The sequence below is a fragment of the Malaclemys terrapin genome, chromosome 16 (assembly GCF_027887155.1).
Source record: "Malaclemys terrapin pileata isolate rMalTer1 chromosome 16, rMalTer1.hap1, whole genome shotgun sequence".
In the NCBI taxonomy this organism is placed as follows: Eukaryota; Metazoa; Chordata; order Testudines; family Emydidae; genus Malaclemys; species Malaclemys terrapin.
The window spans coordinates 18,488,656-18,511,435 of record NC_071520.1 but is presented as its reverse complement, the minus strand read 5'-3'; the positions used below and the strand labels follow the sequence as shown (position 1 = coordinate 18,511,435).

Below are 22,780 nucleotides of genomic sequence, written 5' to 3'. Positions count from 1 at the left end.
CACAGAAACCCCCTTGGGAGCTGCCACCTGATGTACCAAGACTACCTCTGCTCCTGTTTTCCCTGCCAGCTCAGGACTCCAGCACCCTGTCTTGCTGAGCCAAACACTCCCGTCTGCTGCAACACAGACCCAGGGTCTGAATCACTTGTCCCAAAGCTGCAAGTTTACCTGAAAACAGCTCATAGAAGTGTGCTTGTCTATAGCACTCAGATGCCCAACTCCCAATGGGGTCTAAACCCAAATAAATCCGTTTTACCCTGTATAAAGCTTATACAGGGCAAACTCATAGATTGTTCGCCCTCTATAACACTGATAGAGAGATATGCACAGTTGTTTGCTCCCCCAGGTATTAATACATACTCTGAGTTAATTAATAAAAAGAAAGTGATTTTATTAAATACATAAAGTAGGATTTAAGTGGTTCCAAGTAGTAACAGACAGAACAAAGTAAGTCACCAAGCAAAATAAAATAAAATGTGCAAATCTATGTCTAATCAAACTAAATACAGATAAGTTCCTCACCAGTTCCAGAATGCTCCCTTTTACAGGCTAATCTCCTTTTAGCCTGGGTCCAGCAATCACTCACACCCCCTGTAGTTACAGTCCTTTGTTCCAGTTTCCTTCAAGTATCCTGGGGGGAGGGGGCGAGGGTTGGAGAGGCTCCTTCTTTAGCCAGCTGAAGACCAAATGGAAGGGTCTCCCACAAGTTTAAATAGACTTTCTCTTGTGGCTGGAGACTCCCCTCCTCCCTCCTATGCAAAGTCCAGCTTCAAGATGGAGTTTTGGAGTCACCTGGGCAAGTCACATGTCCCTGCATGACTCAGTCTTTACAGGCCGAAGCCATTGTCCACATGGTATCTTGAATGTCTCCAGGAAGACTTCTTATATGGATTGGAGCATTCCAAGATGCATTGTTCCCCAGGTGCTTCCTGATCAAGTACTTAACCTTGCAAATTCCTTCCTAAAGAAACTGATCAAATGCCTCACAAAGCTTACTTAGAAACCAAGCAAGTATACAGCCCATATTCTTAACCTCAAGTAGAAAATGATATATGTGTACAGATAGGATGAATAGATATAGTAGACCATAACCTTTACGGAGATATATTACATGACACAGGCAGCACAAAACATATTCCAGTTATGTCATACATACATTTATAAGCACACCCCCCCCATAAAGCCTTATGGGATACACTGTCACACTATGAGGGACAGAGACTCCTCATTGGGGGCTGGTAAGCTGGGATGCAGTGGGACAGTGGAGAATGGGGGGAGGCAGAGATGGGGATCCCTCAGGTCTCCCCATGGGCACTTGTTCCCTTCTGCACAATCCCCAACCCCATATAGTTTTATGTTCTGTGGCACACAATAGCTGGAAATGGTCCTGTGACCCAAATCCCACAATCCTTTGCACACAGTTTCAGTTCCCAGGTTATGCACAAATATTCTCAGGGAGGAAGAGTGGGCCTGTAGTCCTGGCTTGTGGCTGAGAGGTCTGAGGTCTTTCCTTGGCTCTGCCACATGTGCTCTGAGACTTTGGGCGAGCTACTCAATCCCTTTAAAAGTCAATTTCCTTATGAGGAAAATATAAGTAATAACTTTAATCACAGGGCGTTGAGCATCTTCATTCATTAACGTTTGTAAAATACTTTGAGGCTAGGGGTGCTAGAAGCAAATGTATTATTTCTTTGGCTTTGATCCAGTTGTGCTGGCATCCCCTGAATTCATTTCACTCTCACTTCTGTGATGGAACAAACCTCAAATCTCCAAACAAAACTGTGAACTTCCAAGCAGTGAACTTTGCATGAAACCATTCATGACATGACACCAGTCTAAGTGTACGGGAAAGTTTTGTAAACCTAACAGAACTTGTCAGTGAATATGATCTGAACATGGGGGGGGGGGGGGGGGGGGGATTTTAATGGCAGTGCCTAACTGCCATTAATGCCTTACAAAATCTTCCCATAAATTCATACTAAAAGTTGGAACCAGACAAGTTTCCAGTGGTTTTTGTTTACTATTTTACATGGCTATTTGAGCATCAGTTGACTAGCAGGGCATTGTAATTTCCAGTTATGTTACTTTCCGATTAGTTATCAGAGCTTAAAAGTCATTTTCTGTCTTAGCAACATCCCGGCAAGTGAGAGGCTGTGACCTTCTCTAAGTGGCACCGCAAACTGTTGCTTTAGAGAGAGATCTTCAAACTGAAAACCCCAGATAAGTTCCTAATTTTAGCATTTACAGAGAACAACCATTTTCCTGTGGCTCTCTCCCTATTTACAGGTTTAGCAGGCAGTACCAGAGTCCATTTTGCTCTGCACTTCTAAGGGACATTGCTGATTCTTTACAACGTGCTCTTTAGTGTGTGTGTGTGTGTGTGTGTGTGTGTGTGTGTGTTAAGGAGATGCTGCTAGCCCCTTAAACAACCTTATGCTAAACTATACAGTGATTTGGCTGTGTAACAGTTGAGTGTCGACTTAGCTGAGGATAGAAAATTAGTTGTCCCACTGGTCCCCTCCCCCCACTTTTTTTTGTTGTTATGAACCAGATTCAAACTCCTATGTTTATGCATCTCACTAGAATGTCAGTGCATCATCTAACTGCAGAAGGAAAGAAAACTGTAAGTAGTGAATGATTTGAAATGGAAACAGCATGATGCATACTTAGAAGCCCAATCTGCACATTAAAAGTGGGGAAAAAATAGTGTAGAGCAGCCAGCAGGGCATTTTGTCCCAATTCCCAGTGCATCCTTTGGTGTGGTGCTTTGGGTTTCAACACATGGGAGGCTGATGTAACTCTTGCTGCATTGAAGGTGTGTGTAGGCCAAAATGAATGGGCGCGCTATTGTGAACTCCATTCACACAGGATATGAATGTTGATGAAGTGATTGTGACTGAGTCAGAAGGGGTGGCCGAGGATTTAAAAAGAAGCAAAGTTTAGCTGCCTGAAGTTGACAAGTCATGATTAGTAGAGGTTTTAATGCATCTCCTAATCTCATTCAGTTAGCTCATATGAAAAATTAATAAGGATGGTGAGTCTGCAAAGCATTTGAGAGAGTTTAGTCTTCGACGCTTGGGTGGTTTCACAAAAGGTGTGGCAAAAATCTAGCTGTCTAGAATTAGATAGCCACAACTATGGAGTATTTTTGTATGTAGTTTCTTGTAATAGCCGGTTCTTTGCAGTACATTTTTCCATGTGTTTTTGCATATTTTTTTTCCCATAGTCAACTTTATTACATTCTTTGAAGTTGCCTTTTTCTTTAACCCCACTAAATTATGTTCTTCACAAATGTACTGTAATGTATCCTTTTTTCTGCTCTTGATATTTCTATGTTGACTTTGTTTTATTACACACCATACCAGTGTCTTCAGTGTTTTACCTTCAAAGTATGCATTCTGGCTCTGATTCAGGAAGGCACTTACGCACTTGCTTAACTTGAACCACACATTTAAATCCCTTTGACTTTAGCATCCCTATTCAGGAAAGCACATATGCATTTGGCAAACTTCTTTCCCCAACAAGGGTGCTTTTCTGAATCAGGGCCTCTATGCCTTATTCAATTCAGAGGTTAATATGTCACTGGCTATGATACAGAACCGTTAGCGCCGAGCAAACCTTACAGAGCTTGCTTCTGAGATGTTTGGGTGCTTATGAATGAAGTGTGGCTTTTGAATTAGTCAGTAGGGAACCCGTTGTCATAACTAGTTCTCTGAAGTTGTTTCCCACATAGCCTGGAGAAAATTCATCCACTTGAATGTAATATTTGTTTGTATTGCATAGGAATAGATTGCTCATTTTCAGCTTCTCTCTTAAAAGAAAGTCCTATTTTATTTTTTTATTTGACATTTAGATTGCTTTAGAACCTAAGGGCAGGTTGGATCCCATTGCGCTAGGTGCTGTGCAAACATATAGTAAATTCTAGTCCTTACCGCAAAGAGCTTAAAGGTTTTACTTTTTATTTTTTTCCTCTCCACAGAAGGACATGTCATTAAAGCCTCAGGAGCGAAAGGAAAAATGGGAGAGGCATCCAGGAAAGAAACCACGAGAATCCGAAAACTACGTGTCCGCTGAGCCCAGTGAAAATGGCCATAATGATGCCGGGAGCTCTGAGAGAGAGACTGAACGAGGCAAAGAAAGGGTGAAGAAGAAACACCCCTTGAAGATATCCAAGCAGGTAGGGGAATTCTTTTGCCTCTGAAGTGACTGTGTCCTAGTATAGGTTGTTGTCTTCTTTCTCCTGGGTGGAAGCTGTTAATGCGTCTGTTTAAAAATCTCCTGGCTAATTGTACTAGGCGCTGTAATGTCTCCTGCATGGATTCTAGTCAAGTGAATAGACACGAGTGGTAGGAAATTCCATTGGTTAAAATGAAAAACCAAGTGCACCGTGAGAGAGGCAAACTACCCTGTAGTTCTGCATCTCCAGCAAAGTGTGGTAACTCACACAGTAAGTGACACAAACGCAGTGTGCATGTTAGACTGTGATCCAGTCATCTCCATTGGTGTGATCCAACTGTCATCTCTACTGGTGCCTAGGATTGGGGAATGCAGGGTTGTTAATGCATATCTGGGGCTTGGCAAACGTGACACCAACGTACACATCATGAATCAAGTTCCTCTGCATCCTGCCAAACAGTGAATTAAGACTGAGGGGAGCATTATAGGAGTTAAGAAATGAAAATAGAGACAGAAGAAAGGGTTTGTCCCTTCCTTCCCATGCCACATACACCTTCCTTGTGCATTTGAAACCAGGCGATGCATTAATACGCTCTAGTAGTGGTGGTCTAGCTATCATAGTCACCTTGAATGCCACAAGCATGAGGAACATGGCCTCAAAAGCTCTTGTCTGAACCAGTGTGTGTGGTTTTTATAGCCAGGGAGGTGAAGAAGGAAAGGCACGAGGGGTTGGCAGGCCGTTTATCACTTACTGCAGCTCAACTGGGAGATTTGTTAGGGGTTTGAAATCCACATAGGACAGCAGAGTATATCTAAGAGCAAGCACTTGCTAAGTACCTGTTACCTAGCGCCAAATGGAAATTAGCAGGGTGACCAACATATTTGTCCTTACCAAGCTAAGAAGTATATGTGCAATTAAAAAGTATTTTCAACTGTACTGTAGTAGATAATGTTTTCACCTGTCAGCTCATAGAGAGAAAGGAGCTTATTCAAATAAGCAGGACAAGCCTTCCCTTTTATGGGTGGGGATTTTGCATGTGTCTCAGATGACAACAAAAGTTTAGATTCTGTGGTCATTGTAAGTATTTTTAATTGAATTATAGATTTTTAAGGATCATTATGGTCATGGAATCTGATCTCCCACATTACACACGCCACAGAACTTTATCCAGTGGTTTCTGCGTTGAGCCCAGTAACTTGTGGTTGAACTTAAGCATATCTTTTAGAAAGACACTGCACTGAATCTTGAGTTAGGCTAGGTCTACACTGTGTGTGTGTGCGGGGGGGGGGATCGATTTAAGATACGCAAATTCAGCTACACTAGCTGAATTCGACGTATCCGAGCCGACTTACCCCGCTGTGAGTATGGCGGCAAATCGACCGCCGCAGCTCCCCCATCGATGGCGCTTACTCCTACCTGGGCTGGTGGAGCACGCGCGTCGATTCGGGGATCGATTGTCGCGTCCCAACGAGACGCGATAATTCGATCCCCGAGAGATCGATTTCTACCCGCCGATCCAGGCGGGTAGTGAAGACAAGCCCTTAGACTCTAAGGTCATGTCTACACTTACAAGCTTACAGCGGCACAGTCGTATTGATGCAGCTCGTGTAGCTGCGTTGTGCTGACAGGACAGAGCTCTCCTGTTAACATACTAAAACCAGCTTAATGAGCGGTGGTAGCTATATCGGCAAGATACACTAGCACTTATGTTCCTCTGGGGGGGGTGTGTGTGTGTGTGTGTGTGTTTTCACACCCCTGAGTGACAAGAGTTTTGCCAACATAAGTGCTAATGTAGACATGGCCTTAGTGACAGAGAGTCAGGGCCGCTCGGGGTGGGGGGGGGGGAGGGGAAAGTGGGGCACGGGCCCCCACGAGAATATAGTGTTCTATAGTATTGCAACTTTTTTCTATGGAAGAGGCCCCCGAAATTGCTTTGCCCCAGACCCCATGAATCCTCTGGGCGGCCCTGCAGAGAGTTTACCTTGCAATCTGTTCTGATGGTTAATTACTCTGGCGTCTTTTCTGTTTGTGTTTTGATTTTGAAAATGGATTGTTATTAGGGATGAGGAAAATATTCACAATAAATGACTTATCTGACAAATCTAGCTTCATTTTTCTGCTTGTGGACATTTTGGTTGCAAATCAATTTCCTCCAGTCAGATTGGCAATGGTTTGGGGTTTTTTTTTGGAGATTTTGAAAACTCTCCGAAGTTATCACAAACGCTTTGTTTCCAGGATTCATTCATATATAAAATTTGAGCTGAGTGACTTATTTATGATTGCTCAGATTAGTCACATAGTATTGTTTTGATTCCCCAGTTGGGTAAGCATGTAGTCGTGTCCAATGCAAATGCTTAATGTGTGAATTTAAACTTCATTTTCCATAGATACATGCATTTTACATTTGAAATCTGCTTTCTGTGAATACTTGTGCCATTAAAACACTTTGTTCAGATGTTTGTAGAAAAGGAGTGCAAAAACTGTGATGTTATGGCCAAAGCTAGCTCTCTTTTACTGGTCTCTTCAGTCGAACCATATTCATGCTGCAGAGATGTTTCTGCTAAACATTCATTTGGGTGGCAGCTTAGAAAATATTCACTCGCGGGTTAAAACTGCATAAACCAGACTGTTCTTTGAGACCTAATCTAAAATTCTATCAGTTCATGGTTGTTTAGGTAAATTCACTCATACCTGAAATCCACTAGGCATTTATCCAAAATGCTGCAGGGAATGAGGCAGTGATTCAGTGGGTATCACTCATCCCTCTGAGTCAGTAATGAACCAATGCCCCTGCACGATGTACTGGAGAATGTACTGTTGGAGTTGCCATCTTTTAGATGAAATGTAAAACCAAAGTTTCCAACACTTGTGGCCCCTAAGGATCTCATGACACTTTCCTAGCAACCACAAGGGTAAAAGACCTTGGTGTCCTGGCCCAATTCCAGTTTGAGTAATTACATTCTGCTGCCTGAATTTGCCTAATACTTAATTTCCCTCAGTACATCATGAATAATGAAGACATATCAAAAGTTACCTGTATTTTCTTCTGGCTACAGTAGCATTTCTCATATTCCAAACCCTCCCCTCCCCCATTATTTCTACATCTTTTCTTGGTTCATTATCTGCATAATGACAGGTTTCAGAGTAGCAGCCGTATTAGTCTGTATTCGCAAAAAAGAACAGGAGTACTTGTGGCACCTTAGAGACTAACAAATTTATTCAATCAAACTAGATACAATCAATTTAGGATTGAATAAGGACTGGGAATGGCTGAGCCATTACAAACATTGAATCTATCTCCCCTTGTAAGTATTCTCACACTTCTTATCAAACTGTCTGTACAGGGCTATCTTGATTATCACTTCAAAAGTTTTTTTTCTCTTGCTTAATTGGCCTCTCAGAGTTGGTAAGACAACTCCCACCTGTTCATGCTCTCTGTATGTGTGTATATGTATCTCCTCAATATATGTTCCATTCTATATGCATCCGAAGAAGTGGGCAGTAGCCCACGAAAGCTTATGCTCTAATAAATTTGTTAGTCTCTAAGGTGCCACAAGTACTCCTGTTCTTATTGTCTGCATAGTCTCTCCTGCTTCTCTGCAGGTAGAAGTAACAAGCTTCTGTCGAGGGCGGGGAGGTTACATGGAGAGAGTAAAACAAAACCTGTGATGAGTGACCCATTAAAGCACAATTAGCCTGTTGGAGCAAGTCATGTTCAGAGTTCAGTGTATTCTCAATATGGTGCACACCAGTATTTAAGGCTATAGAGATAAGTGCTTATTGCAGATATCATCTGTAGTCTTCCTGGTTGTTAATGACTCGATTAGATGAACTGTGCTGTACTCAGGTGTAACAGGTAAAACCATTTCTCTCTTAGCACAAGCTTTTTGAAATTTATATTCAATTATGCTTTTTTTATAACCCTGCTTTCTTTTGCACGTTTTTTATAGCCATGAAATTCACGCCCAGGTCTAATATCCTCCAAGTTCAGGGCTGTTATGTTTCAAGTCCACTCTAGAAATAATGGGGTTGATCTAAATTTTCCCAGGTTTTTGGGATGGTTAGCATCTGAGGTTCCAGTCTGTGCTCGCCCCTAATTTGGTAAATTTACTCTAACTAACACTAATTGTATTGACGAATGTTTTTATTTAAGACACTGCTGCTCTACTTGAAGCCTCACACTCTCTCTCATCCCTTCTCTCTACTAAGCTATTGAATTGTCATCCTTTCTGTGAAGCCTCCTTTAATAAATCAAATTGGGCATTATAATTATGGCACTCTGCTAATCCTTGTAGAGAGGTGCAAAGTGGTAAGCTGATTTGAGTGCCAGGTTGTCTGGTTTGTTTAGGAAATTAGATTAATACTTCACTCTTTTTTCAGCAAAGTAAATGTCCAAATTCCTATTTACCTCTGATTATTTTCTTCTTTTCTCACTTTGGGATATAGAGAAAGGGGAGCTGGTAGAGATAATCTATTCTTTCCAGACCATTGCTCCAACCATGTGTGAAGTGGTTTAAAAGCTTTTACATCCTTTAAAAGCTTTCACATCCAGTAACCATATAAGAGAATGCAGGGCATTGTGGGCATTTTTTATGACGTAGTTATAGATAATTAGCCAAAGATTTACATGGCTGTGGATTTGTTCTAGTCTGCTCTGTCGCCTTCTTTCCCCACCCCCCCCCTCGAAGTTTTTTTGCTACTGCATTCATAGCAGGTATGATGCATCAACATGTTGGTTTAAGTATTGGGGATAGCTGTGTTAGTCTGTATCCACAAAAACAACAGGGAGTCTGATGGTACCTTAAAGACTAACAGATTCATTTGGGCCTAAGCTTTCGTGGGTAAGAAGTGTTTTTTTACCCGCGAAAGCTTATGCCCAAATAAATCTGTTTAGTTTTTAAGGTGCCACCGGACTCCTTGTTGTTTATGTTGGTTTAAGACAGCTGTGTCAGAACTGTTGCTCTCTGACTGGTGATGAAGTCGTCTTTGGGAAGCATACTACAGCATCAGGGATAGCTAAAGAAATGAGGGATTGTCCAAAAATACGCCAAACTTTGAACGGGGCTAGAGCCCTCACACAGCAGCACCTTCTTCCCCAAAAGCTGGATACAGGCAGCTCCACCCACAAAAAGAAAACTTGTTTCTATTTTCTTTTCTTCCCAGCTTCTGCTCTCTCTCAAACCACATCCATCTGTATCCCTGCTTATAGGCGTGGGGAAGTCCTCTGCACTACAACCAAAGATGCTGGAAATTAATAAGATCTGTCAAGCCATCTAGCTCATCCCTCTGCGAGTGCCGGTTCCTCCCCTACACTATATTTTAAAATAAGATTGGGTGAAGCATGAGAAACGTGGTCACCATTGCGGCTTGCATTACTCATCTTGAGAGGCTGTTCCATAACCCAAGAGAAGAGATCTCCTCTAAGAAAGATTCCTGATATTTTTTAATCTGAAAACTGTCCATCTTTATTTTTTGTTTTGTTAGTCTAGGTTATACCCCCTTGCAGTGCCCTAAAGGATTTTTATTCTGTTATCTCCTTAGCTGTCCCTTAGCCGAACTATGTATATTTTTCTTTTCCTTCTAAATCCGTCTGTCTATCCCTCTGACACTTTTTGCTGCTTTCTTTTTCTGCTGAAATCCTTCCAGCTTTCTAGTCTCTGTCTGGAAATGAAGTGCCCAGAACTGAGTGCAGTTAATGTAGCTGCTGTTGTGCCAAGCATCGTGACCCAGTGGCACTCTGTATGCAGCCCAGAGTTGTGCTGGTCTTTTGTGCTACTGCATCACACTGCCAAAAACAAGTTAATAGAAAAGAGTTGGTGCTGCTAAAAGTTAGCTAGCCACAAGCGCTGTGGCCAGGCGAGTCAGAAGTAGCGTATTGTGTTGAATGTTTGTTTATATGCTGCTGTAGTGACAATGGGATACTATAAAGCAAGCAGCCATTCAGCATGGAGATTACCATTTTTCACCTCTTCCTTCTCTTTTACTCCCACCATTTAAAGTGGGTGAGAAAGCGTCACAAGAAGCTGACTAGAGATTCACATCTTGGTGTGGGTGTAGTGCTTATGAGTGGGGTTGGGTTGGGACCATCTAGGAAGCTGAAATCCCCATTTTTCAGAGTAGCAGCCGTGTTAGTCTATATCCGCAAAAAGAACAGGAGTACTCGTGGCACCTTAGAGACTAACAGATTTATTAGAGCATAAGCTTTCGTGGACTACAGCCCACTTCTTCGGATGCATATTATCCACAGAGGAGATGCAGCATGGCATATGAGAGTGCAGACTTCCTGATGCTGAGTCACCAGTGTGACTTAACCCTGTCTTTGGGGAACCTGGGGGGAAAGGAGTTAGTCTCCATGTCCCAGTCGATGTGGAATGAGATCGCAGAACTAGCATGATAATTAATGCGGGTTGTCATGGGGCTCTTGCTGGGGTGGAGTCTCCGAATGAGTTTCACATGAACACCTCTACCCTGATATAACGTGACCCGATATGACACGAATTCGGATATAACGCGGTAAAGCAGCGCTCCGGGGGAGCGGGGCTGTGCACTGCGGCGGATCAAAGCAAGTTTGATATAACACAATTTCACCTATAACGCGAGGACAGCGTTATATTGAGGTAGAGGTGTATTTTTATTTGTTTACTTGTTTAAATTACTTACAGGCTTTTTGTAGTGCTCATCACCTTAATATCCCATGCACGTTAATTAATAGGCTACTAAATAGCCATCAGATGGTAGCCACTTCCAGTCACAACTGACTTGGGGTAGATTTGAATAGAAGAGCTAGAGGTGAAAGACTCTCTGTATCACCACCAGGCCTTTGACATGATACGTGCAAACAGATAAAATGGTCAGATAAAAATTGTGTTGACAATATGCTTTGTGCTCAGACTTTATTCCCTACGCCTTTTTGTACTGTTGATAAAAATTAAGAATATAATTAACAACCCGTACAGCACAGAACGTTTCAGTTTTGTTTTCTTCATTTCACTGCATTTGAACAGTAGAATTAGTCAGATCAGTTTCTTTGTTTCTTGGTGGCTTCAACTTTTTATTTAGCAGATTCTGTTTGTTTTCGCAGAACATTTAAAAACAAAACAAATGAAAAACTGTTCTGGTAGCCTCTTTTAATCAAACATTTCTGTTTGTATTATTAGAGCTTCTAAAATCAGGTCCACGTTTTGGTCTTTTGTTGGTTGTTGCAAGTATATAAATCTAAATTTTGGGCTTAAATCTAGTTGGCAGCAAATCTTTTAATATGCATATGTGATTACTTTTAAGAGTTACACCATTAATTGGATACTTATTAGTAAAAGAAAGATTTTACGCTTTGATTAAGATGCCTGGAAATATCCAGGGTTGTTGACTGAGTTTGCAACCTTGATTCCCTTAAGCTTGTGCCAAGATGAGGAAAAAGCACTTAGGGATTGATCCTGTTAGGTGCTGAGAACTCTGATCCCAATGCAGCAAAAGACTGACCGTGATTACGTTTAAGCATGTGAACAGTCCCATTGACTTCAAAGCCCTTAATGAGGATGCAGAGCAAGGGACCCTGTCACAGGGGGATTTTCATCGGTGGTCCTTAGTTCAGGCTGAGAGCTGCTACACTACGAAGACACAGATGGTCTTCCCTTATTCTCTCATAGTAATCTGCGAATACGGAGAGTTCACAGCTGCCTGCGGAACCACTGGGGAGGCGCAGCACAAAGTACTGAAATGGGCAATACAGTAGTTAGTCATTAGGTTTGCTAATCCAAGGCCTAAAATCAGGCTCATTTCCATCAATAGCAATCTGTTTGCACTGTTAGGAACTAATTTAAAAATCTGCTTTAAGTCCTGGTTATGCACTTTGTATTCTGTTTTCTGCATCAAAGTGCAGGGAAACAATGGGCATAGCGCAGCAGTGGCAGCAGTAAACAAAAAAAAAATCTATTGTAAATAAATACTGTGTGTTTATTTTCCAACTCAAATCTGGCTACTATAAAGATGTGCTGTTACTTTAAAAGAATTTACCCAGTGGTTTTAAAGATACTTGAAGTCTGTGTGGAGGATAACCCTACTGTACATTAGAGAGAGAGAGAGAGAGCTAGATGGTAAGGCTTTGCTTGTCTGATATATCTCTAAGTGCATTACAGACCTTAAGCAATTAAGCTTTCTAATATCCCCATAACATAGACAGTGGACAACTTCATCTGTTGCTGAAATGCAGCCACCTCTTCTGTGGAACGCAGCAACTGTTTTAACAGATTTCTGTAACACTACACATCAGGACAAATAGTGTGTGTGGGGTGGGGGGTTGGAGTGAGGAGAAACTATCAGGGGAATTTAAAGAGGCACAGTGCGGTTATGTGAGTTGGCATGTAGCCAGGACACTCAGGTTAGAATATATTCAAAATTTGGAATGTTTCCAATTAGAATTGGAAGCTCAAATCGGAAGGAATTTTGAGTTACCTGTTGTTCGCGAGGGTTTCTTCTGCGAAGTGGGGTCCTGTGTATTTCTCCAGATCCAATCCAATTTTAAACCACCACCTACCCATCCTCTGGGCCCTGCGTTGCATCTGGCATGATGTACACCGAGAGGAAGGATTACCTGGCCATTAGAAATAGAACTGAGGATCATGAGACTTGAGTTCCATTCCCAGGTTTCCTGTGGAGCCTGAGCTCCACTCTGCTCTCAAGATGTCACCAGTGACTTCAGTAGGTTCCGGATCAGCCAATTAGGCTGTGCCTGCAGTGTTGGATTCCCCTCCCTCCCCTGCTCAAAAACTCCCACCATTGCTCCCACCAGTTCAACTCCACCAGCAGCAGTATCAGTATTCGCACTAGTGTAGAGAGGATTCCAGATGGTCCCTGGCATTTTATTAACGTGTGAAGGAAACCCCGGGAGTTAAGATGCCGGCAGCCACCAACACCTTGTCTATTTTAGTGCTCCTAGTGTTACTTGTGGTGGAGCTCAACCAATGGCAGCAACTTTAAAAAAATGATTCCTAGCGTAGGCAAGGCCTTAATCGCTGTTTCCTCATATGTCAAATAAAAATGGTTCACACACAGCAGTGGTGAGTGTAATAACCTAAAGGAAAAGTACCCAGGCATTGGTGAGCTGAACGCTTGGGAGAAAAGATATCAGATTCAGCATTCCTCTCCGAACATCCCTTCCTCAGAACATCTGTCTCCTGAGACTCCCAGCAAGGCCTCCGACAACACCAAGGAAGATCTGACTTGACATTCCTGAGATTTCCAAAGTAAAAAAACCAAATAGAAAATAGAACTGGTGGGAAAACAACTTGTGAAGCCTTGTGTGTGTGTGCAGGGCTGTCCAGAGGATTCAGGGTGCCCGGGGGAAAGCAATTTTGGGGGCCCCTTCCATTAAAAAAAGTTGGAATACTATAGAATACTACATTCTCATGGGGACCCCTGTGGAGCCTGGGGCAAATTGCCCCAGTTGCTCCCCCCTCTGGGCGGCCCTGTGTGTGTGTGTGTGTGTGTGTGTATAGATATATATATATATAGAGAGAGAGAGAGAGAGAGGGCACAAATTCCTTTTCAGGTCACCTTTAACTCCTCTGTCTAGTCATTAGCTGATCAGCAGAGACCACAGATAGATCATGACAGGTTAAATACAGCCTCAGTCTTGGAGCAGAATATGTAGTTGTTTGCTAAGTAGATGTGAATGGATCTCATTACAATAGCTTATTTGAAATTAAGAGATATAAAGGAAATTTCATCGCTAACAACTTTTATGGCATCAGACTCTATAAAAAGGTGGTTGGTGGTCATTGCTTACATTGTTATAAAAGAAGAGCTAAATGGTTTGTAATTTAGAGAAGTGGATTTAATTACATGAAGTAATTTACAGAAAGCTATAACTGCTTATATCTGTCTGTCTTGTATTTAATTGGCTAGTGCAATGTAAAAGTACTACTTTTTTTTCTTTTCAAAATCTTTCTTTTATTTGTATTTGCTTTGGGAGTGGGGGAAGACAGAGGCTCAGAAGTAGCACTTTGAAATGAAAGGAAGGGAAAAGCGGTCATTACATCTGTGTTGTTCTCTTCCATCTCTTCCCATTCAATACTAGGCATGCTTCCTTAATGCAAAAGGACCACCATGATTCCACCAGCTCCAGTGACACTGCATGCTGCCAGCTGGTTCATGAACGATCACCAGCCAAAGCTCTTGCAGAGTGGACGCGCTGCCGACAGCAGGTGCTATTGCAACCTGGAAGCTGCAGGAGTAAATGTGCAGCGGCTGCATGGCTGGTTGCACCCTAGTTCTGGCTTGGCAGGGAGGAAGATTCTAGTGCAGATTTGCACCTTCATTCACTGGCCCTCAACCTCATTTAGATAGCTTTAAGTGAACTCTTTTATGTACCAGAGTTGAAATTCCTTAGGGATAGCTAATTGTAACTGCTCTGTTCTTATACTTTCTTGGGCTTTGCACATAATTTCTTCAGGAAAAAACAAAGCCTCAGAACAATCATGGATAAAGTTTGGCTCTTTAATTCATGAGTAGCCTTCATTCAGGCTGATCTCAGGTTCTTTTGTCTGCAACACAAACATAATCAACACCAACCAGGCAATATAGTCTGTCTAGGTTTTTATACCGTGCTGTTCACTGGGATAACTGATCCATCTATCCTGCTCTAATCTGAACTCAGGAAACAAACAATAAAGATACAGCCCTATATGGGTCACTGCTGAGAGAGCATTAAATATATATTTCTAAAGAACTGAGAGTTATTTCAAACAGGCAGAACAAACTGTACTTGTTTGTTCCTAACCAGTGATCCCAATTTCCACAAAACTCTGTGAGGAATGTGAAGGTTTAACATGTCTGAATCAGTGCATCATGAGTTACGGCAGAAGCGATGGTGGTTGCCAGTTCTTGGGTAAAGCCTTTTAATGATGTTTGTCCAATTCAGTTGGGTTTTCTTGTGGAAGCATATCAAAGAAGATGTTGTTTTCCATCTTGCAGTGGCACTATCCTCACAAAGTGCAGCCTCAGGCTGTCTTGCAAACACCCCCTCCCTGTCTCTCTCTTTTTCTCTGCATTGATTCCTCGGGGAGCTGATTTTCATACTGCTAACTGATTGATGGTTTACATGAACTGTTGAGAATATGCACAGCTTGAGTAAGCACATCTTTGATTTGAAGACATCTCTTAGGTAAAATAAGCACTCCTTGTTCTGTGGTCCGTCAAGCCAGGTTACTTGTAGTTGTAGGGGTGATGCCTGAGGGTTATTTATTTGGCTCAGGCAGCATATGAAGCCCTTGGTATTTCCTCTGCAGTTTTATCTAATAGAGGAAGTTTAAAAAACTAAAATAAAATCATCAGGGAGTTTGAAAGCCTGTAAGCTATTCCAAACTTGCTGGTGGATGGACTCCTAAGGGATAGTCATGTGTACATATTTGTAACTGAGAGATGAAATATGCCCAAAGAAACAATCACTTGAATACGGCCTCTTCGCTTTTAAAGTTCTAAATTGATTTTCAGACTTTTTTTTTTAAACAGGTTAGACTTTGGAATTAATTTGTTCATAAAAATAAATCCCACCAAGAAGAATATTTCAAGTGCTAAGTGCTAGGAATGGGTCATATAAACCCCACTGTTAATGGGAGTTGGCCTGCTTCGTTCTTCAGTCACCCTGTTGAAAAATGTGCACAGGTGTAACACCGACAGACCCCGGTTGTCGGTGGGCACGATTGAACCTGGAACCTGTGGAGCTTAGTGCATGAACTAAAAGTCAACTGGCTGTTAGCTAAGGGTGTAGAGCAGACTCATTTTATAAGTGGTCTTGGTGCCACTAGATGGGACAGAACATCGCACCCAAGAGGTGTGTGGGTTACACAGGCTTTTAGTAGCATCATCTTTTTCCATTGTTTCTCTCTGATTAGAGGTGGTTCAGATAACACAGCACAGTGCCCATGTTAGCTGCTTGGTGCTGAGTCCGGAATTATATTAGCACCCGAAGTGGGAGCTTCAGACATCAGGGCAGCTAAGGGTTAGCTAGCAAATCCTGCTATTTGAACTCTCCTCTCAGGCTCCACTTTCTCCATGGTGGCAGGTCAGTAGTTTGATTCCAGAGCAGGGGAATGAGTGACTAAAGAGCTCCATCCTTCATCCGCTGTACAGCCTGTGCAGGAGAATGCTGAAGGATAACCTGAATTCCATTTAGATTTCTCTAATCTTTCCTCTTCTGGCCCCTTCCTGACCCTTGGACAATGAGCAGCAAGTAGAAGATAAATTGCCTGTAAGAGCAAACCTCACCTACCAAACTCTGTGGCCTGATGTCCATCAAGAAACCCAAGCATGGAGTAATGCATTGCTAACCTTCTGAATGCTATAGACAGTCTGAAGCATTGGAATTAATTAATTAATTCTTCTGATTCCTCTATACTGCAGGTAGTATTGCAGCTGTGTAAAAGGGGGTGTTGGAGCCCATAACATTATATTTCTATAGATTCTGGTAATTGGCATGTGATTGTCAGTCACTAGTTGTAATTTGTCATGACATTTGTTAGCTGTGTTGTCAGTCACGTGTCTGGAGTTGAAATCTCTGTTGGGACATCAAGCTGAGATAGTTCAGCTAGTATCGGATAGGGGTACTACTGTGGAGGGAAAGACAGTGACATTGTTTTTAAAACACTGTATGCTGATTTTTTCCCCTCATTTATACGGAGCAGTTTCTATTCATAAATGGTTTTTCATGGTGCTGACAGAATAATACCAAGGGAATCCCAGTCAGGTTACAGGCATCCCGTCTCTTAGTGACTGACTTTATTTAGTTAGTTACTTTAGATTTGTACCTGATGTTTTATTTTTCTTTCCAGTACATGAGGACAAAAGTAAAAACCATTTTGGTCTTTGCTCACCACACAGCACCTAAGAATAAACCTTAAACACCATCTTTTGCTATGGGAGGGAATAGGAAGTAGATTCACATAAGCACTAACCTGCTCTTAAAAACAAAATCTTCAATGTTTTTTCCCCATCATGTATTCATACTCTGTTGCAATCCGTGGTTGACAATATGGTCCCTGGCACCGGTCAGAGGAATGGGATGGCGTAAAGACTGCCTGTCATTTTGTTTTTTCCCCCCTTTCTCCTCTCTTGCTTTCCTTGTGGCTCAAGTTTATAATTGAGTGTTTGACAAAGAAGTGTTTACATGAGGCGTTTCTGGTGCGTGACTGCCTAGCTGAGGGGAATAACAATTTGGTTCTGAACTTCAGCCTGTCTGTTTGTCACTGTCATGGCACTGTCATCAGCAGTTTTACTCTCTGGCTTGGAGAGGCAGGTTAAAATAGTTGCAGGGACGTGCAGTGATAAGCATGCTCTCTCTGAGGCCTGGTCTACACTACCGGGGGGAGAGGGGGGGGATCGATCTAAGATACACAACTTCAGCTACGAGAATAACGAAGCTGAAGTCGACGCATCTTAGATAGACTTAGAATAACTTACTTCACATCCTCGCGGCACGGGATCAACGGCTGCCGCTCCCCCGTCGACTCTGTTTCCACCTCTCGCCGTGGTGGAGTCCCGGATTTATCGCGTCTATCCCTAGATGCAATAAATCGATCCCTGATAGATCAATCACTACCCGCCAATCCGGCGGGTAGTATAGACGTACCCTGAGATACGCAGATGGTCACATGAATTTCCAGTCCATGGTTTGTTGTATATTTGCTCATGTGTTTTCCAAGTGTTTGAAGTGAAAAGATTTGTTGTGCAATGTGCAGCATTGCCTAGATGTGATTTGCAGTGGGCAAGTCACCAAGCACTTAAGGGGCTTGCCTAATTTTCATAAAATGACTACAGCCGTCTTCATACGGGAGTGGAACAGGTGGAGAGTGTAGGTCTCATTATGCAGTGCTTCTCCTGCTGTATGCAAGGGCACTCACTGGGTTGCCTTCAGCATGCAGGGCTGCACCAGTTTGAGTGTCTAGGAACACCCGCTACCTCTGAGCAATAATTGTTGCTGGCACCTGTAATTTTTTTTCTCTTATTGCATATGCCATGTGTCTTGACCTATGTGTGGTTCTTGTTCCCCAACCCCAGGATCTTAGCGACTAATGGATTTGAAAGAGGCCACTTATGAATGCTTCTCCTACATTTGTCCAGCAGTGTGGGTTCTTGTCCTGGAAGTTGCAACTCGCAGGGGCTGGGAAGTTATGACACCTTTCCTCTTCCCTTATATTATTAAATAGGAAGCAGGTCTTGGCTAGATGGGAGTATCCTGGTATGCAAAAGGTGAGAATCGCTGTAGTAGGGGGTAGAAAGAAAGCTCTGAGAATAGCTTTGCAGTTTGCTATGCCCTCTCTTGCGCACTAACAAGCACACTAACTCTGTCACACACAACTGCCTCCCTGCTCCCCATATGCTTGGGGAGTGGCAATCCCACTGCAGCACCAAGCAAGCCAAATCCCCAGCTTTCTCATATGAATAGCGCTGTGGTCTACACTGGGCAGTTTGCCCCAGTTGCATCCATTGCAGACTATCCATCAGTGTCGCTGCACCACTGCAAACCCCTAATGTAGACAGGCAAAACTGCCCGTATAAGCTGTGATTTGCATCATTGCTGCTTACCCCAGTTTCAAGACGTTACCTGTGTACCCTAGGGGTTTGCAGTGTTGCAGCAACACCAGTGCCCAGCCACCACTGGCTGGAATCTCCAGTGTAGACATGGCTTGATTTATCAAAATAAGAGTCCTGGCCAATTATCACACAGAATAAAGAATGAGGCTTGTCAGTTTGTGTACCTTGGAGGTTTGTAACTTGTCTGTGCCAAGACCCTGCTCCAAATCCTGCCAAGGGGGCAGGGTGTGGAAGGAACAGAAGCATTGAAGCCATGCATGAATAAAAGACAGCTCAGTCTTTATTCAGCCCCATTAAAGGTCACTTTCCGAGCTTACTCTCTTTTGAAAGGGTCTGCTCAGTCCGTGCTTGTAGGTATTGTCATGTATTAGTCAGGAGCAAGGGGAACTGGTGCATGGCAAATATCCCCTGGGAAGGCAAAGGAGCTCCCAGGAGTACTCAGGCTTGTCTTAATCACTGGAGGCATGCTAGGTTATGGTCCAACTCGAAGTCAGCAGGCTTTAGAGGGCAGCTCCACTAATGCTAATGTGAGCTGTGTGGCTAAAATCCACACCTGGAGCTGAAAATAAATCACAACATATGAAATAGAAATCATGCAATCAAGCATGAGTAAGATTTGCACTTAACTTTGTTGGCCTCTGGCATTAACTCCTTCCCTGCTGCTTGAATGTGAATGTCGTTGTAGCAGTTTCTCTAGCAAGTCCAACTGTATCAGAAGCCACAAGGAATGCTTTTGCTGGGTGTAGTTGTTATTTAGTGCTATAGACTAGGCCGTAGAGCAGAACAGACCACCAGAGTTTTAACATGGTGGTTAAACAGCTGGTAGCCTGTCTACCCCAGTGCTACTACCAGTCGGACTGCTCTGGTGCTAGCCGTGACTGGGTTTGTTAAAATCAAGTGTGGAGGGGAAAAAAAGCCATAAAAAGTAATTGCTGATCCAGAGTGTCTTATGTTTGTCCTTGCTTACCTCCAGCTTGCAGTGGATTGACTGGTTCCTTTCCTTATCACTGAGTCATACTCAAAGCCAGGCTGTTTGGCAAACCAATGTTTCTTTTATTTATTATAGGCTCATACACATGCTGGAGCCATAATGGTTTCAGTGCCATGCCAACCAGCATAGCTGCTCCCTGTTTACCTGAATTGTTGAGACTAGAAGAAGAAAAGAGTGTCTCAGCAACCGCATATTTTTCCAGTGAAGCAGAGAGAATAAAGGGATTTTTTTCAGACACAGTCTACCTGCAGCAGCACCAGGGACCTCTGGTGAATTGATCAAGGGACACATTTGACCCTTGGGCTGCTTGTTAGAGAACATTGTTATAGGCATGTTGTAATAGCAGATGTAACAAAAAGTCTGCATTGTCCCAGAGAAAAAAAAGACTTGTGGCGGGGGGGGGAGTATTTTATTTTATTTTATTTCAGTGTGTGAACTGAAATGTTGTCTGGGTCACCTGATAAAATAGGTTTAAGCCTAAGGCAAAGCCAAAGGCAGAAGAGATACAAAATTGGTTGTAGGTAAACTTTACAAATAACTGGTTATTATTGTTTATTGAAACAGAGGGCACCAGGAAAATTAGGTCTTTTGAAGTTATTTTAATTGCAGAAATAAAATCTTTAAACAATGTGACGATCATGTCATTCACTAGGCAATGACAGAGACCCTGGATACTTTGTATCAGTTCCGTATTTGTGCTAATTTCACTTCCAAACAAAGCAAGAGCATTCTGGAGATTGCGAATCTGGCCCAAGGTCTAGTATGCATACAAGGGAGCTCAGCATCCCACATGCCCACAATTTGCTGGGCAGTATTTAAAATCTGGCCAGTTACTGGTGTGCCCAAATATGCAGATGGGCACCTAGTGGGCATTTCACAGTGCCTAGGCATCTAACTCTCATTTCAGTGGAAGCTAGGAGCTAGGCAGTATTGCAAATTCCTCTAGGTGCCTGTTTGTGTCCTTGGGTGCCTAAATACCTTTTATATTATGGCTTTAAGTGATTTAGAAGCTTTCAGCAGAACTTGTGCTCCTGAGTCACTGAGGCTTGGGGCAGGTCTCCACTTCAAACTTGCATTGGCACAGCTGCACCAGTGCGGCTGTTCTGCGGTAGTCCTTAAGTGAAGATACTCCTACGCCAATGGGAGAAGCTCTCCCGTCAACAAAATGCTGTCTACATGGGTTGTGAGGTCAGTATAACTATGTCGCTCGGGTTGTGAATTTTTCACACCCCTGAGCGACTTAGTTGTACCCAGGGCCAGTGCAAGGAAATTTCGCGCCCTAGGTGAAACTTCCACCTTGCGCCACCCCCCCACCCAGCTAACCCAACCCCCCCCGCCTCCCTGTGGCAGCTAACCACGCCCACCCCCCACCAGAGGAGCCCCCCCTGTGGCAGCTAACCCATCCCGCCACCTGGGGAGCCTGCCGTGGCCCTCCGCCGGGGAGCCTCCCCGCTCTGCAGCCAACCCCGCCCAGGGAGCCTGTCCCAGCTCACCTCCGCTCCGCCGCCTCCGCTGAGCACGCCGACGCCGCTCTAATTCTCCTTGCCTCCCAGGCTTGCGGTGCCGATTGGAGGAGAATTAAAGCGGGGGCTGTGTGCTCAGCAGAGGAGGCAGAGTGGAGGTGATCTGGGGTGGGGAGCAGTTCCCCTGTGCGCCCCCACCCCCCGTTACTGCGGTTGGCCCTCCCCGCGCCCCCCGCCCCAGCTCACTTCCACTCCACCTCCTCGCCTGAGTGGGCTTTTAGGCGCCCTCAACCACGAGGCGCCCTAGGCGGCCGCCTAGTTCGCCTAGTGGTTGCACTGGCTCTGGTTGTACCGATATAGGTCTGTAGTGTAGACCTGGTGTTGGCCTCCATTACCAACTTATATTGGTATAGCTTTGGTGCTCAGGGGTATGGAAAATCCACACCCTTGAGCGATGCAATTATACCAACCTAACCCCCCGTGTACAGCGTGCTATGTCGACCGTAGCTATCGCCTCTCAGCACTGTAAGTGTAGACAAGCCTTTAGACTCTTTTGAAAATCCCACCTTGAGCACTGGCCCTGTAATTCCATACAAGGTTTTCATGCTGATACCAAGAGGAAGACAGCAAATGCATTCCCTTCATTCTGATAGTGTTCCCAGCGAGAGAAATGTGCAAGCTGCTGCAAGATTTGTGCTTTTAATACGATTTCTGGTAATTCGAGAGGCTTCTTTCTGAAGCACTATCACACCTGAGTCTTCTATTCAGTGTTCAGACTCATTTTCAAAAGATATTTTGTTTTTAAATAGTCATAGTAGCTTGAATTTGCACTGGTGATGCTGGGTTTTTCCATTACCTTACAGTCCTGTAGAAAAGCATTTATGACTTTTCGGGACGGAGGGGACAAGACACTTATTTCATTTCATCCATTCTGCTTTTTATTCAGATCCCATGTGGTTTAAATTGGTCAGGTATTTCCTGCAATTCAAAGGACCTATGGGATATTTCTGTAATTGTTTTAAAAGGTATCTGGTAGAGCAAACTAGTCTGGACAAGATTTTTGTTGTTTTTTCGCCCCTAAGTCCTTTTAAGATGCAGACTGCTAATACTTTGAAGGACATTCCAGTGTCAATACAGTCAAGCAAAGAAGACATCTTTTTTAGTTAATTGCTAATAGGTGTTTACAGTAGCTTACTGTGGTTTTGGCAGGATTAGATTTTAATCAGTATTAGTCAGTGAGTCATCTGTTTCTCCCTCTACCTTCCCCAAAATCAGAGAGATTTCTAATGTTAATTTAAATCTACTGAGAGGGAAAGCTAATTGTATGTTATATTGCAGCTGTAGATTATTGGTGCCCTCCTTTCCTGTCATTTCTCTCTGGCAGTCAATAAGAAATTAATTTTACAAGATGTGATTTTTATTTCTGAATTGGATATGAATCTTGACTTGTAGTGTAATTGCAGTTTCAATTAATAACTAAGCTTTCCTTTGTTTCTGGCTATTGCAAAAATGTAAACTGATTTAAAAACCACCACTACCACCCCTTCCAAAAAATTTAAA

The 22,780-nt window shown here is 43.2% G+C and overlaps 1 protein-coding gene across 10 annotated transcripts in view; it reads left to right on the top strand.

The window, feature by feature from the left end:
- Positions 1-22,780, top strand: part of FBRSL1 (fibrosin like 1) — a 724,351-nt gene that overhangs the window by 200,520 nt on the left and 501,051 nt on the right. For all 10 annotated transcript variants that reach the window (XM_054006760.1, XM_054006766.1, XM_054006761.1 and 7 more), the window contains exon 2: positions 3,980-4,177. In XM_054006760.1, coding sequence (XP_053862735.1) covers positions 3,980-4,177 — 198 coding nt within the window. The remainder of the gene's footprint in view (positions 1-3,979; positions 4,178-22,780) is intronic.